The sequence below is a fragment of the Notothenia rossii genome (genome assembly GCF_949606895.1).
Source record: "Notothenia rossii genome assembly, chromosome: 10".
Classification (NCBI taxonomy): Eukaryota; Metazoa; Chordata; class Actinopteri; order Perciformes; family Nototheniidae; genus Notothenia; species Notothenia rossii.
This window is the reverse complement of record NC_136908.1, coordinates 11548530-11564034: the sequence shown is the minus strand read 5'-3', so window position 1 is coordinate 11564034 and position 15505 is coordinate 11548530. Positions and strand designations below refer to the sequence as shown.

The following is a 15505-nucleotide window of genomic DNA, read 5'->3' as shown; positions in this document are numbered from 1 at the left end:
CCCTTCCTCCACTACCAACCCCTCCACATCCCTCCCAACACACACACACACACGATTCAAGATTCTGTGGGCGTTTCCCGCAGCCCTCACTTTAAATCAAACCGGGTGACAGCTTCTCATCACCAGTTCCCACCCAGACGTCCCGCTAACGTTCCCGCAACCTCTGTCCAACGCTCAGGCAACTTCAGCACCCCGCCACCACGCATCATCTGCCTCCCACACTGCGCTCCGTCAGTGAAGAGCACAGATGTGAAGGAGACCACGAGCTCAGAGCCCTCAGTCCGCAGGCCCATCCTGAGAGGGAAATCGTAAAAGGAGAAAGTTCAGGGTTTCTCACTGCATTCGGGCGAAAACATTTTCAGAAGAGAGCATTTGAGGCCAGTGTTATTAGTCAGTTTCACTTTACACAACGTCAAATACATAAATGCAATGTAAAATATGACGTACCTTTTTGTAGCAGTAGCAATATTATCTGATGCTCTCAAGGTGACTTTATTCTACACATCAGGCACGTTGATGTTTTTTTGCTGATTCTTATTTATAGGGTATATTTAGGAAGATTGGGAAAAAATGTATGTCCCAAACTTTTGTAACTATGCCTCTAAAGAGTCAAAAGTTGCATTAAATTGAAAAGAACTCTCCAGCCAAGAGTCTGAAAAACTTTTCTGCAACTCTGATAGGAGAGTGGGTATTATAGCTTTGATCACGCAGGACAAAGTAGGGATAAAAGGATCCTCCATTCTCCTGCTCCTCTTGGTTTCCATGGAGACAACACCCACAGTGCCTTCAGACCTTGATACAGATCTGCATCTCTACGGATGCTCTCCTCTATCTCTCTCATAATGCGCTCTCATTTTCTTGCAGATATAAAATTCGCATCACATCTCCAGATTTGATGTCACATTTCAGTTGTATCTGTCTCTGTCTTCTCCTCTTGTTCTAACCCCCCCCCCCCCCCATCACCAGCGCTGGCTCTTCCCTCTGCAGCACAGATGATCATTTTCCCATGGCTCTCTTAACAGCAGCCTTTTCACAGACAGAGGAAGAGTTAATTATCCACGGACTAACTCGGCTAATAATGTGCTTTATGAGGAACATTTGCTCGAAACGGATGTACCGAACACATGCACACACATCCTCTCATACACAGTCTAATAGCAACAGACTTCCATTGTTGCCATCATATATTAAAAACACACATAACGACACTAACGGAGCGCCTGGTTCTCATTTCCAGCACACAGACATATACAGCCAATTTAAAGCGCTCAGTTCAGATCCACTCGGGCGCAGCGGTGGAAGCTAGCAGGCTAATGGCAGTCAGTCTGTGGTTAGCGCTGCTTTAAATACGCGGGAGCTCGGTGTGTGAGGCGACGTGATGCCAAGGCCTCTGTCTCCACTGGTGACATGTGTCAGACTCGCCTCCCGCACGTCAAGGAACAGTTTATGGAAACAGATGGTTTTAGGTTTTTAAAAGGTGCAACACGAGCACGACTGTTTACCAAAAAGAGCAACAGCTCGCCCACAACAGCAAACCCCAGCGCAGTTATCATACAGTAAATAGCTCTGTGTGTGTCCACATTTGAATGAGAAGTTGTAAATGTGACAGCGATGTTTGTAAAACCTCCTGAGTGTTTGGACAAAGTTGTGCTCTCAATGTAGTAAACGTGTTCTGTAAATTAGACTATAATGGCGTAATGCCCCCATTTCCCAATAAACATTAAGAGGAATAGCTTTAACTGCGATTAGGGTCATTACATTCAAATAAATAAGGACTCGTTCTTTTTGTTGGTAACTGACAAATAAAGTCTCACATTTCATTGGCTACATTAATCAATGAGGACAATTAAGTGTTTAACAGCAGCTGTGACCAAGTGAACAATGTTTCAACACCTCCTGTCTGCAGCGAGGAGGAGGAGGAGGAGGAGGAGGAGGAGGAGGAGGAGGAGGAGGAGGAGGAGGAGGAGGAGGGTGGTATAAATGTTGATGTGCCTTATTAGAGGCTAACATAGCATCTTTATTTATTTCCAAGGTGCATAATGTTCTCTAGTCCTCTCACTACTAAACAGGATAAGGTTCTAATGGGTCTTTCCACTTCTTTGTTTCAATATAATGTTTTAATAAAAGTTAATGTCATAAAAAGCATAATTTAAAATGAAAGTATAGTGTGTCATTTAAAGAGATTCAGATGATAATCAAAGTAAAGTACAAACCTCATGGTATTTTATGTGATTCATAAAAAGTATTCCAAAAGGCAGTATCCCACAAAATGTTTTTAACAATCATATATAGTTCAGAATGCCATTCAAAAAGTATCGTAGACAATGTTGAGAATAAGTGTCATTAAAGACATCATAATATATATAACAAATATCGTAGAATAGAAAGTGTTATACATCCCAGTTTACATGGGACAAATCAGACATTCATTATTGAAATGTGATGTTTGTAGAATATAAGATGTTGACAATATTGATAGAAAAACTGAATTTGTTGAATTTCTTGTCCTCCAGGTCCCCACTGCCAGTGTGACCATTGAGGGTGCTTCAGCCCTGAACAGAGTGCGCTGGTCGTCGGGGGGAAGGAGGTGGCTGTGGGCGACTCAGAGGGCAGGGTCTGGATCTATGATACTGGAGAGGTACATGTATTAATCGTTTAAATGTAAACAGTATGAATCACATCAAACAATATATTGTAGATCAGAATCATTTTTGTACCCGAAAACAAGGGCAGAGTGAGCACTCCTGTTTTTACCAAAGTGCTTTGATGCCTGGAGCTGGTGGCAAGTTTAATTCAAAAACAATCCCAAGATGTAATTACAGCCTAGGTGCCTAAAGCTTGCGTTCACTACAATGACCGACACGTATTATTACGGTTGTAATTGAGTTGTACCACAGCAGATTTATGAAGAGATTTCAGAGCCTGACCTTGAGTGACTGCTGGAGCTAAAGTAATACCTCACTGCTGATGCTACCAAAGTAAACGGTCATTTGGTGAAAACAGCTACAAATAGTCCGATTGTGTATGTTAGTTTAACTGAGTCATGATTTTTACACTTTTGCATTTGCTCAGTACATACTGTAGTCTCGTTGCATGTATATTTGGTTCTCTAACTTTGGCGAAAGACATAAGAGCAGACATAGGTGTATTTTCTCTCTGTAAAACCTCCACTTGCACCACCACTGATCATTTGAGGTCCCTGAGCTCTGTGTGTGTTTACCCAACTGTCAGTTTTGCCATGACTGTGAGCGTTTGATTCTTCCTCCTCCCTGTTTCCTGTCCCTGTAAAACGTCCTCCACGTGACTTTGCCATCACCACAAAGCAGCCAGCCCCCGCCCGAGCCTGCATGGTGTCTCATGGATCTGGTTAGGATCCCCATGTGAGGCTGCGTTAGCTTAGCCACAGGGCTAAATTTAGCATCTTTTTGTTGTGTGGTGAGTTGAGAGGTTCGGCTGAGCTGGGTTAATGGTAACGAAGAGTCATCAATAAAAAGGAGAGGGGTTTTATGACTCCACAGAGGGGGGGGGGGGTGGGGGGGTGGGTGTGTGTGTGTGTGTGTGTGTGTGTGTGTGTGTGTGTGTGTGTGTGTGTGTGTGTGTGGTGGATGATGATGGGAGTATTCACTTCACTGTAAACTCCACAAATAGCTAAAACTGGGGAAAAAGTGACAGCAGTAAGGTTTATATGCAAATGTGTTTACTTTAGTATAATTTATTTTATTTCGTACTAACTAGTTTTAGGTGGTTAATCAGCAAGGATAAGGATTCTACTTATGTTAGTCTGTGTTGGAGCCACAACAATAACAAGACTCATCTATCAACGAATGATGACAAACTATTTTGATACGTTTTTTACATGAAAAAAAGGGCAGAAAATGCTGTTTGCAACTTCTCAAATACGGACCTTTCCAAGATTTTCTCTGAGCTTGTCATATTAAACTGAACACCTTTTGGTTTTTGACTGACACACATTGTGAATCCCCTCAGTTTTGGAGAAACTAAGATAGACATTTTTCAATATTTTCTGACATTTGATAGATTAGATTTATTGTACCCAGGGGTCTATTATAGAAGAAGCGATATGTCCTTTAATCCAGGAAATAATCTTCAGATCTATCTAAATGACAGTAAAATTAAGTTAAAGCCATTATAAGTATTTTGGATGGTTTCAATAGTCAGTGTGTCATGTTGCTTCATCAGATGAAAAGGTATTTTTTTAAAGCCTGAACACAAAATCTCAGTTTCTTTGACACTTAGCAGTCTTACATTTCTCCAAACTGAAGTCACTCAGGCTCCATATACTCAGTGTTCAGCTGGAGCCCCTGCTGCTGCCGGCCCGGCTCTGTGGGGGGGTTCAAAATGGCCGCCTCCCTCCTCCTGGTTCCTGTTTAATTACAGCCTGGCCATGCAGAGCGGTTACAGACAGCCTGGGTGGCGGCCGCGGCTCCTGTCCCCCCCCCCCCACTCCACTCCACTCCGACTCCCACAGGGTCGGACTGCAGCTCCACACTTAGAGAACAGTTTGACATCCTGTATCAGCGCCATGGTTACTGCCTCTTATAGCATTTCAGACATGCAGAAATATAACAACTATTTGATTGATTGGCAGGATTATTCTTACTGAAACGCTTTGTCCCCGATGACATGGGGATGCTGGGTCTTTTTCTCAAAGGATGTAAAGACAATTATGGGAGCCAACACAAGATGAAGGCTCTAACAGGAAGTCATAAAATGTGTTATTGGTACCATGATTGCATTTAACATCAAATTATTAGAGTTTAAAATCAAATAAGGACGCAACGAAGGGACATGACCTCGTCTATACCCTAAGATCGGTCAAAACACAGCCTTTGTCATCAAGAATAAACTTGTCTTGAATGAAAATCAATGTGTCATTCATCCTTGGAGATGATTCTCTGGTATCCTAACAAGTCGTAACACAGCATGCAGATGAAGCCAGCACTTAATGCCATGTTTCCTGTTCCTCCCTCAGCTGTCAGTGACTCACACCGATGATTGGTCGCGCTTCGCTCGGACGCTGATGGAGATCCGTGCCAACCGGGCGGACGGCGAGGAGGAGGGGCCTATGGAGCTGGATTCATAGAGCAGGCCTCCAGACCAATTAGGGTGGATCAGAGAACAGAGGGAGCACTACGGAGCCAGATGATTGGGTTAGAGAGGTGTGTGCGGCCTTAAGCCTGAGTCACAAAGGTGGCCCCGTTAAATGGTCTCATTTAACCTGGCTAAGCTCGCCATGGTATCTGAACCTCTTCCAGAGCAGGTGTTGCTTTGGATTGAAATCCATCATGAAAAGCACCACCATTTCCCTTATCAACTGCTTATAAAATAACCGTACCATTCTTGCCAAATTCTGTTAACCTAGGTGCCAGAATTTGGAGGGATTGTTTTTAGGCGTGCTGGCCTTTCCTACAGATATTCTCTATGAGCGATATGTAGACCCTCCAGAAAAACGCGATTATGCGATCGCAGAATTTACCGCATAATCAGCAAAATGGCGCAGATTTTGAAAAGGCCGCATATTTATCAAAAGGCCGCATAATCCCCGCATTTTTCCACAGAAATGTATGGGGAAAAAAAGTTAACTCGTCTTGACGTGAAGTAGTGATGATCACAGAAGGTAAACAACACCGTAGAGTGAACGTGTGAAACTCACACGAGAGAGAAAACACCAAGATGAACAAATCTGATCCATCTCATTTACCGACGCGTTTTTCTGGAGGGTCTAGATATGAGCGAATCTCAGCAAGGGAATACATTATAAATGTAAATGTGTTGGGCCGTCTGTGGAATTAGCGTGGAAGCTACATGTATTGCTGGTATACAGTTAGTGATGCAGAAATCGGAGCTACAATACTGTGTATGAAATTCTGCTTGGTTGTAGTGATCTCTGGAAAACTTAAATAAGCCTCCTTTAAAGTTGCAGGTAGCATACATTTTTGTTTAACTTAAATATGAATCAATATGATTTTTACTTGCATATGAATGCAGTATAATTCTTCATAGAATACCTATGTGTGGTAAATTACACCAGTCACTCAAGCTTTAGGGTAACAGCATCAATAGTGTGGTCTGGTAAAGCTGCCCCTAAAGTCTACTTTCAGAAATCGTTTAGTTTATTAGTAGTTATCAGAGTTAACTTTCAATCAATAAAAGTAATTCAAATATTATACTTGAGTATCAGGTCAGTTGCATCCCGTTGTATAGCTTGTTCAGTTGTCACCATTTGCATTAAGAGTGCAATGAGTGGTACAAATTAATATTAACTTACAAATTCACACAATTAGGGTATTCTGCCATCATTGCGCTTTTGCCTTATTTGCAGATTATGAGCAAATCTTTTTGCCACAGATCTTCTCCCTAACTTACCGTGACCTGCTCCTCTTCTCTGAAGCAGGCAGCAGGAGGTGATCCCCTCTGTGTGGATATAGGACTCAAATGAAGCACTAAACATCCGGCTGTATAGGAACGCTCACAGAACCTGATGAAGAAAACCTGGGTTAACAAAGACTGTTGATAACCATCTTTTCTGACTAGGGTTTTGTTGAGCCAGCTAACGAGAAGAAAGCCTGGTTCTCTCAAAGGTACTTCGTAGTGCCGCCTCTGTGAGCTTTATCGGTGTCACTGTAGCATGTGGTGTGCCTCAATCAGTTGTTTTATTTACAGTATGTACATGTTGCTGTTTGGTCCGAACAAGACCGCTGTTTCCTTCATGGATTTCTTGCATTTTAAATGGTTTAACTGTTGACCTCTTCTACTTGTCCGCCCTTATTTATTTCCTTACTGACTTAAGGTGATTAGTTGCTTGCACCCTGTGAGCCTACAGTATAAACAGTGGCAGTCTTATAGCCTTAAGATAAGTGTACTGTGACAAAGCTTTGCACTATAATCAAAGCAGGGTCCATAGACTAGTCATGTATTGTTTACAAAATATCACGTTTACTTTTTATGTTGTGTTGATTTCTCTGTATAACGCATGCATGCGACACATTCCTGAAATATTCCAGAAGCATAAACATGGAGTTGTCATGGTGACGTTTCCACACGTGGTTGCTTTGCTTCAGAAACTGAGTCACGTCTTGTATCGGCACTTTGTTCCCGAGCAACAGCTGTATATTCTTTAATGAACTGTTAATTATCAAGAGGTATATTGTAATGCAATGTGCTGGCTGTTAAAACATGTTATATTTACTATTAAAGCTGATGTACTGTTGTCTTGCTTTTTCTTAACAGCGTTCATCTGGGAGTGAAAAGAAAAACTCCAGCACTCAGTTTACTGATATACGATTCTCTTTACTCTCGGTACACATGTTGCTGCCATACGCACAGTAAGGCACGGTTATTACTCACCACATGTAACTCCTACATTCTCATGACTGTACACGTTTAAATACTCAGTCGTGACACACTACAGACCTGCAGTCGCTGCCAGCTGTCTCTCAGATATTCACACATCTGCATACATTTAGCTCTGAAAGTAAACATTGAGTACATTCAGAATGATACTGCTACTTTACATTCAAAAACTTAGTGGTCCCTAATCTTGTAGATACATATATTACAATTGAAAGATAAAAATAGAACTATACATATTCAAATATATGTCTCTTATATACAAAGGTGCTACATTAATGGTCTTTTTTGGTTTTATAGCAACAAAAAGACACTCAAAAAGCTGCAACTAATTTTTTTTGATCAAATATTCCCCAAAATCAAAGCAGTGGAGGTGTTTTTAAACTTCTGCCTGTGCGTTATACTGAGCCAGTGGAACTGTATGAAAACAAACCGCATAATAAAACTATACAATGTCAATCAAGATTAAAACAAACGCTGCACTAGTCCGACAAAGAGCTTTCTTTGAGTGTCTGCTCCAATAATCCATGTTTATGCATATAGACTAACATGTAGATATGATAATACGAATAAAATCAATTACTTAAAATACTACATTCAAGCCCTCTCTTGCAATAACCCTGCTACCCGTGGAGGTTCAGGGGTTGCTCACAGCGGGGGGGGCCACCGTGTAGCGTGGGAGATGGAGCCCAAACTTGTTCTCGATGCCAGCGAACGTGGCCACGGCCAACCTGAAGCCTCCGATGTGGTCGGGGTTGGGCGCCGGGAGGCTGATCCGAGACTTGGGGGTGGGCTCGGAGCCAGCCGGCTTTCTGTGGTGGGAAGAGAGAGAGAGAGATGGGGGAGGACGCCGGGCACAGGGAGAGACAAAAGGTGAGGTGTGGTGGAGTTAGAGGGGAAACAACAAACTGTGCAAGATGTTGTTTTACCAAACACGGGGGGAAAGTGAGCGTTTTATTTTCCTTTTAAATCTTGAATTAATATGATCATATTCAGCACTGTTCACCACAGAAATAAACATGTTAATAGAAAATCCAAGGCGGAACAAATCCAATCCCTCGCTGATTTCACAGAGAGCTTTGTGAACGGCTGCCAACACGGACAGCAAAGCAGCACAGATCAACTTCCCCAAACCAAACTCTCCTCGGATCTGCACATGATTTTGTTCTTGAGCTTCATGAAGAAGCCACGAGCCACGCACTGTCACACACGCATGTGCCGCACAGCTGTCCATTAAAAGAAGAGCTTTCTCATTCCGAGAGGTTCACCACCTCTCTCCCCACTGGACCTTTTTAACTTTAGGAAATGAATGAATTATCCCAGAGAGACTTATTTTAAGGAGCAAAACGAGCTCATCTTAATCCTCAAAGAGGGGAAAGTACATGTGGGCGCTGCCTGCCTGATCACACACTCTCCAGTCTGAGAAAAGTGTCACATCCAGAGCGCTGAGTGAGAGCTTCAGTCTGTGAGCAAATGTGCTCGGAAATTATTTTTGGATCTCGAGGACATTTCTTTCTCTGTGGTGGAGGAGGGAGGACACGCACCGAGCGCAGCTACTGTGTGTTCAAATTAACCCCATTGTTCTGGAAGCAGATGGTGTTTTATAGGAGGATGAAGATGTAATATTCTTTCTTTAGGCAAGGCAGGAAGATATATAGAAGCTGGTAGATGGAAGCTGTGAGAGAGAAAGAGACTTACTGTCCTCCAAAGTCAACATAGAACCAGCGCTGAAGGAGTTCATAGGTCACCAAGGTCACTCCAAACTGAGGAGAGGATCTGAACACACGAGCTGCAGGAAGGAGAAGACATGTGTTTATTTAAATTGATTCGTAATGTTTTTTATTTCAGTGTCATTCCAACACATGTGGCCCATGACATTACAAACAGAAGAAAATGTATCCTGCGCCTTGAAATGACATAATGCAATCTCAATAAACATCTTTAAGTAACAGGCTAATTTACATGTTTCATATATTTACAGATTAATCTGTTTTGGACATAATCCAGATTAAATAAATAATGTAATTCTTTACCAAACACAGAATTGCATAGCCTACGGTAAAAACTGCAAACAATTAATGGAACACATTCCTTAATCATTGCGATGACACATCGAAAAAAAAAAATGGTCTTCTTCCAGAGTGACATACTAGCCAATGTTTGTAAAAGAATGCCTCCAATGTAAGTGTATTGTAACCCTCAAATAAAAACGAAGATTAAAACTGATTCCCCCCCAAAAAAGAAGTGATAATAGAGGGGTTTTTAGACAGCCTCTGCACACGGCCCAGCAGCCTCCACCAATAAAGCAGGTGAAACCCGGGCCAAAAGTAAAACAGTAATTTTAAGATTTGACATTGGCCTCAGCGAACATTACCTCCAGCTCCTTTCCAGAAGGCCCGGGGTCCCTCCTCTCGGAGAATCTTCCAGAAGCAGTCCACCAGGCCGCTGTAGGTGGTCTGCCCGGCCCGCGCCGCCACCTGCAGCCGCGTCTTGATCACGTCAGCCGGGGTCACCAAGGAGGCCGCCGGCATGCCTGTGGAGAGGAGAGGGAGAGCCGTTTAGTCTTGTGGTGCTTTTCCTTCTCAAACATTACGATGTGTTTGACTCTAAATAGAGCAGACATTTTAAAATCAGGCCCAAACAAATGAGATGATTTGCAGAAGCAGCCATCAGAGATCGAATGAAGCCTTGCATATCATCCTGACTACATCTGATAGAGTGGTTTCAGCGCTCTTTGTTCACGTCATCTTGGATCTTGACCATCTTGCCGCATACGTACGCTGTACACAAGTAGGGGCCGGTTCCTTTCACTTCACCATCAACTAATCCATACCACCAGCGAGGCCATTATTTAATCTCTACCTTTTTCCTTCCTTTCCTCCCTCTCCCACTTTCTTACAGCCGTTTGAACAGGGCCAGACAATGTACGGTAATGAGAGCAATGCACACTGGGCTGAGAGTGACTGGCTGACTGGAGGGAGGGTCTGCGGAGCCCCCACTCCAGCCACTTCAGCCATGAATGGGCTCAATCATTGATGGCTCGGTCATTACCATCAACTGCCCTCTTGACGATTTATTCTGACTTCTTGGTTTTTGTAGCGGCCAAACGAGCTATTCAGAAAGCCTAATCAACTCAGCATTAGGTAGCAGACCGGCACCCGGGGGAGACTGACCACCTGCGCTGAGCTGAGCGGAGGAGGAAGAGGAAAGGAGAGAAAAGGAGAAAGAAGGAGATGAGAGGAAAGAGGAGGAGGAGAGAAGTAGATGAGAGGAAAGAGGGGTAGGAAGTCAAGGAAAAGGAAAGAAGAGAAAAGGAGACGAGGAAACGAAATGAGAAAAGGAGAAAGGAGAGGGAAGAGGAGAGTTAAGGACACTAGACAGAAGGATAGAAGAGGAGAGGCAAGAGGAGGAAGAGGGAGGAAGGAGAGAGGAGGAGAGAGGAAGGAGGAAGACATACGAGGAAAGGAGAGGAAGCTTCCTGTGTGGAAACTTGTTGAAGAATAGTTCATGTAGAAAAAAATGTAGGAACAAGGGAACTAAATTAGACCTGATGTAGAAACTCCCACTTTCCCAAAGAGAATATGTTCAAACACTTGCAGAATAATGGCACAGTGGGATGTCATGTAATATTAATTATGCACTTTTTTTAATGTGGCAACAGGATATTGTGTTGGTACCACTTCATTTAGCCTTTAGAAGGTGTTTCCCCAGTGTGCAGCACTAACACTGTTCTTTTCATTACAGATGACGTATTGTTGTGTCTTAAAACAGTGGGTTCTATCGTGAATATGAATAGTGAATAATTATATACCCTATACCCCTCATTTTCCTGAAGGGGCTTTAAAGTCTGCACACTATAAACCAGAACTTTTTCTCAAATTAGATTAGAAATTACTCCAAAATAAGGGAACAACCTTCGGGAAGAAATAGCGAGGTAGAAGTCTGATTTGTCAAAGGTTACTCCATGAAAGCCATGGTAGAGATTGAATCATTGGTTGCATGCTTTTGTATTGATATTATTTGTTTGTTGCCGATGGAAACAAAGCTGTAAAGTTGCAACAACAACAAAAACACATTATGGCTGTGAGACTAGTGGTCAAAACTCTACAGGGTACCTTTAGCATTGATCTGAAACAAAAGAAAGCAGAACATTCAGATTTAAGAATTTAAGAATACATGATTACCCATTGTTGTTGATGGTATATGACTAAAGACTGAACATGTGTACTGCTGCTCACAGTGAATAAGACCACACATTCCCTCCATAACTCTCTCACATACAGATTTCACATGAGTTAGAGATGTCCCTCTTCCCAGACCAGAGTAATGCCTAGTTAAATAATGCTGTGCAAACTGAGCGTGTAATTCAATTTCCTGTGCCGACTGTAAAACACTAATTGCCAGAATGCTGTAACCGCTGATAAATACATGTGAAAGAGGGATGATAAATGTGTCGAAGTAACGAAAGAAAAAAAAGAAATCATGAGGCTGGTTTCAGCTCGGAGTCTGTGGGCCGTGGCTGCCAGTCCTGTGGTGAGGGACCGGAGTAAAAATGGAGGAGGGAGGCAGGATTTATGATTTTTCCATGTTGTGCTGTGCCTCTGTGTCGAAAAGAGAGCGCCGCTGACACATCTCAGCAAATAAGTATTTTATGCAAATGTTCCCGAAGCCTTTTAACTCGCAGAGGAGAGCTGGTCTGTTAAAACTGTTTACTTTATCGGTAAATCAAGCGTTTCAACTTTCCTTCGGATCATATTTTGATGATAAACTTGTTATGTAATCAGTGGATGTTTGGCCTCTTTGCTCAGTTATAACCTACAGACAGGACTGTATGCATTCCTGCTGGGAGAACATGCATAAAGTATGCACAAACATCTGTGTATGTATGTACAGTGTATTAGGATTGGAACGCTTCCCTGCGAGCCGTGTTGGAATCTGAGGCGCGTCCCCGCTGCAGAGCTCCAAACCCCGTCCCCATCACCGCGCAGCGCTCTAATTAGCAGCTACCGTCGTGGAGCCTGCGGTCGGAGCTGCTGGCTCCAAACTGAGCTCTGCAGGTCTGAGGCGAGAGCCGAGTGAGACCTGCTCTCACACTCTGTTAAAAGACGGAAAAACTGGACCCCACCAAGAATTGTTATAGGCTTTAGTGCTCTGCTCATTGAACCAGGGGGACGTGTTGATGATGATTTGGCAAAAATGTCAAGACACTTAAGATAGAATGGTGTTTTTTCAGGTAGTGAAAATTGCTACACCTTTAAAATGCAACATAAGATTGTTAATTATGTCACCTGGCATGATGAGATTCATAAACCCTGAGAGTTATGTCTGGAGATGTTTGCAGTAATGCAGATATTAACAGACTGAATGACAAAGGTTGAGATTTGATTGCATTTTTCTATTGGGGGTCTAGATTAGGCTTTTTCACAACGGCTCATTACGGATGATCACAATGCATTAGATTACATGTGAACGCTAGTATAATCAATATCTTTATATTTACGTGGCTATTTGTATGTGAAAGGGCTCATCGATGGTTTGATTTTGATTATGTGAGAATGATCTTATAATTAGTATTGTTTAAAAGGGAAACTTTGCACATTTTCCACCTGCTTTGTACCGTTAATATGTGTGTGGTATGTGCAATGACATTTGTGGAGATGTGTCATTTTGTGTCTTTCGGCAGACTTTTGCCAACGATGAGTGGAGCTCCCTGCCTCTGGAAGGTTTTTAACTTCATCCTAGTTTTTTTTTTTTTAACCTGTTTATTATTACTTTGTTGTTTTGTTTTGTTTCCCATTGTAAAGCGTCCTTGGGTTTCGTGAAAGGCGCTATACAAATTCAAATGATTATTATTATCCTACTTCTCCATTTTTGTGTTCAGAATAACAGGCTGAAGTATTTTACCTGCCAGCGCTCCAGCCAGGAGCATCTTGGCCGGCCCTATCCTGCCGTCCTCCTCAGAGAAGTGAGCCTTAAGGTGGGCGTAGCAGGGGAAGTAGATGGCTGAGAATGGGATGTCCCGCAGGAAACATGCCTTTGAACCCTAGAGCAAGACACACAGGGGAAAAGCGAAATGTTATGTCATGTATATAAAGAGTTAAACCTTTAGTAAGTAGAGCAGAGACAGAGTAAAGGTCGCTCTGGTCTCTGAAGATGGATTGATTTTTTTTATAAGCCACAATATGTAACAGTCTGTTCACAAAGCAGCTTTTAAAGCCTCAATTGATGTTACTGCCAAAGACATTTCTTCCAAAAGACTCCCGAAGCTCTTATGTCAGAGTGAAGTGCCGACCACAACATGTCAAACACATCATGTCTCTCCGTATGCAAACGATATGTGTCGTGAGCAGCAGGTGAGGGAGGGGGGCTCCAGAAGCAAGGCTGACAGAAAAGAAAAGAAAAGCGCAGAGAAAGACAGACTGGCTGACGAAGATGACTTCGTGTCTGCCACTGTAAACACACTATATCATCAGGCCTATTGAGTTTCCTGCTGTATTTCAAGCCTGTTGGCCCGCGTCCAGCGTCTTGATACAGCAGTACAGTCAGGAGTTTCGAGCGCCGGGCGGGGTGTCCCTGTTTAGGATAGGCTTCATTTAACTCCTATGGGATAATCCTTTGGTTCCTACACACACACACACACACACACACACACACACACACACACACACACACACACACACACACACACACACACACACACACACACACACACACACACACACACACACACACACACACACACACACACACACACACACACACACACACACACACACACACACACACACACACACACACACACACACACACACACACACAGAGGATTGGCAGATACCTGGGCTATCTCTTTCCCTTTCTTTTCTCAGGCACTTCTTGTCTGTCTGTCTGTCTGTCTGTCTGTCTGTCTGTCCCTCTTGTTGGCTACTGAAAGCTGTGAGATTCTAACGAGGCAGGACCGACAAGCAGCGTCACAGGGGCTGGGAGTAAAACGTTCATACCAGGGTGATGTTGTTGGGTGATACAGTGGCAGAGCGGCGGCAGCTGAGAGTGTGTATTGATTCCCAGTGGTGTAAAGTAACTAAGTACATTTCATTTCAAATTGTTCTAGTACTGTATTCAAGAACAATTTTGAGAGACTTGTTCTTTACTTGAGTATTTCAATCTTTGCTACTTTGTCATTCTACTCCATTGCAATTATATTTTTGATGCTTATACTTTTGTACTTCAACTTACGTGACATTTTGATTACAGGACTTTCCTACACTCTGGTACTTCTACTTTTACCTAAGTACAAGATCTGAGTACTTCTTCCACCTCTGTTGATTTCTACGACACGGATGAAGTTCAATTATTTAGTTTAGTAAGAAAATGCAAAATGCTCCATAGATACAATACGTGCATAAACATGAGTTGATGTTCCTACACTGACAGCTTTCCCCCAGTGATGAGTGGTGGCGCTAGTGCGTTAGCCGCCTCCAGTACCAACCAGTAGCTCCACCAGCGCAGGGTGAGCGTCAGGATAATTACCCTGACAAAGGCAGCTCTGTGCCTGGGTGCAGCCCCTCCGGAGCCAGCCCGTCTGGGGCTTGCAGGCTGAAGCTCGTCTCCACCCCGCCTCCCCCTCCCCCTCCCCCTCCACCTCCACCACGTCCACCACGGCCGCCAACACCGTTACTGCTTTCTCAACACACTTTGTCTCCTCTCTATGCATGGACGAGGAGACCAACACAATAAAGCATGTGCACAAGCATGCAAACACTGCAACATTCTCACAGACAGTTGAATGGAGACAGTAGCTTTGTGGACACACACACGCAAACACTTCAACATACTCATAAATATACAGGGAGGGAGTGAGAGCACTTGCACACAAACACAGGAACAAGAGGCAGGTAGACGGAGACAAGAGGAGGCTCCGCACAGTGTTACTGCCTTGTTAAAAGAAGTTAAAGGTTTACGTGGAAGTTGGGAGTTAACAGGTGGTCACATCAGCAGAGAGAAAAAAAGAGACCAACCAGAGTGATGAGTCCTGCAAAGATCAGTCAACTGATGTGTTATTAATCTATTCCCACAAATCACTCTTTTTTAGTATTGACAGCTCCGTATGGTTATTTTTCATTATAAAAAAGCCGGA

General features: G+C 43.2%; 2 protein-coding genes across 6 annotated transcripts in view; one reads left to right on the top strand and one right to left on the bottom strand.

Annotated features, from left to right (window-relative positions):
* The window catches only part of dync1i1a (dynein cytoplasmic 1 intermediate chain 1a), a 94570-nt gene extending 87339 nt beyond the window's left edge, over positions 1 to 7231 (top strand). Inside the window, 3 exon segments of the mRNA XM_079653254.1 lie at positions 2514 to 2574; positions 2577 to 2638; positions 4994 to 7231. Coding sequence (XP_079509380.1) covers positions 2514 to 2574; positions 2577 to 2638; positions 4994 to 5104 — 234 coding nt within the window. The 3' untranslated portion in view covers positions 5105 to 7231.
* slc25a13 (solute carrier family 25 member 13) overlaps positions 5588 to 15505 on the bottom strand; it is a 52535-nt gene continuing 42617 nt past the window's right edge. For 4 of the 5 annotated variants that reach the window (XM_079653239.1, XM_079653240.1, XM_079653238.1 and 1 more), the window contains 4 exons: positions 13276 to 13414; positions 9746 to 9904; positions 9070 to 9160; positions 5588 to 8183 (listed from right to left, as the gene is read on the bottom strand). In XM_079653239.1, the coding sequence (XP_079509365.1) occupies positions 8009 to 8183; positions 9070 to 9160; positions 9746 to 9904; positions 13276 to 13414 (564 nt within the window). In that variant the 3' untranslated portion in view covers positions 5588 to 8008. The remainder of the gene's footprint in view (positions 8184 to 9069; positions 9161 to 9745; positions 9905 to 13275; positions 13415 to 15505) is intronic. The other variant, XR_013803114.1, reaches the window with a different exon arrangement.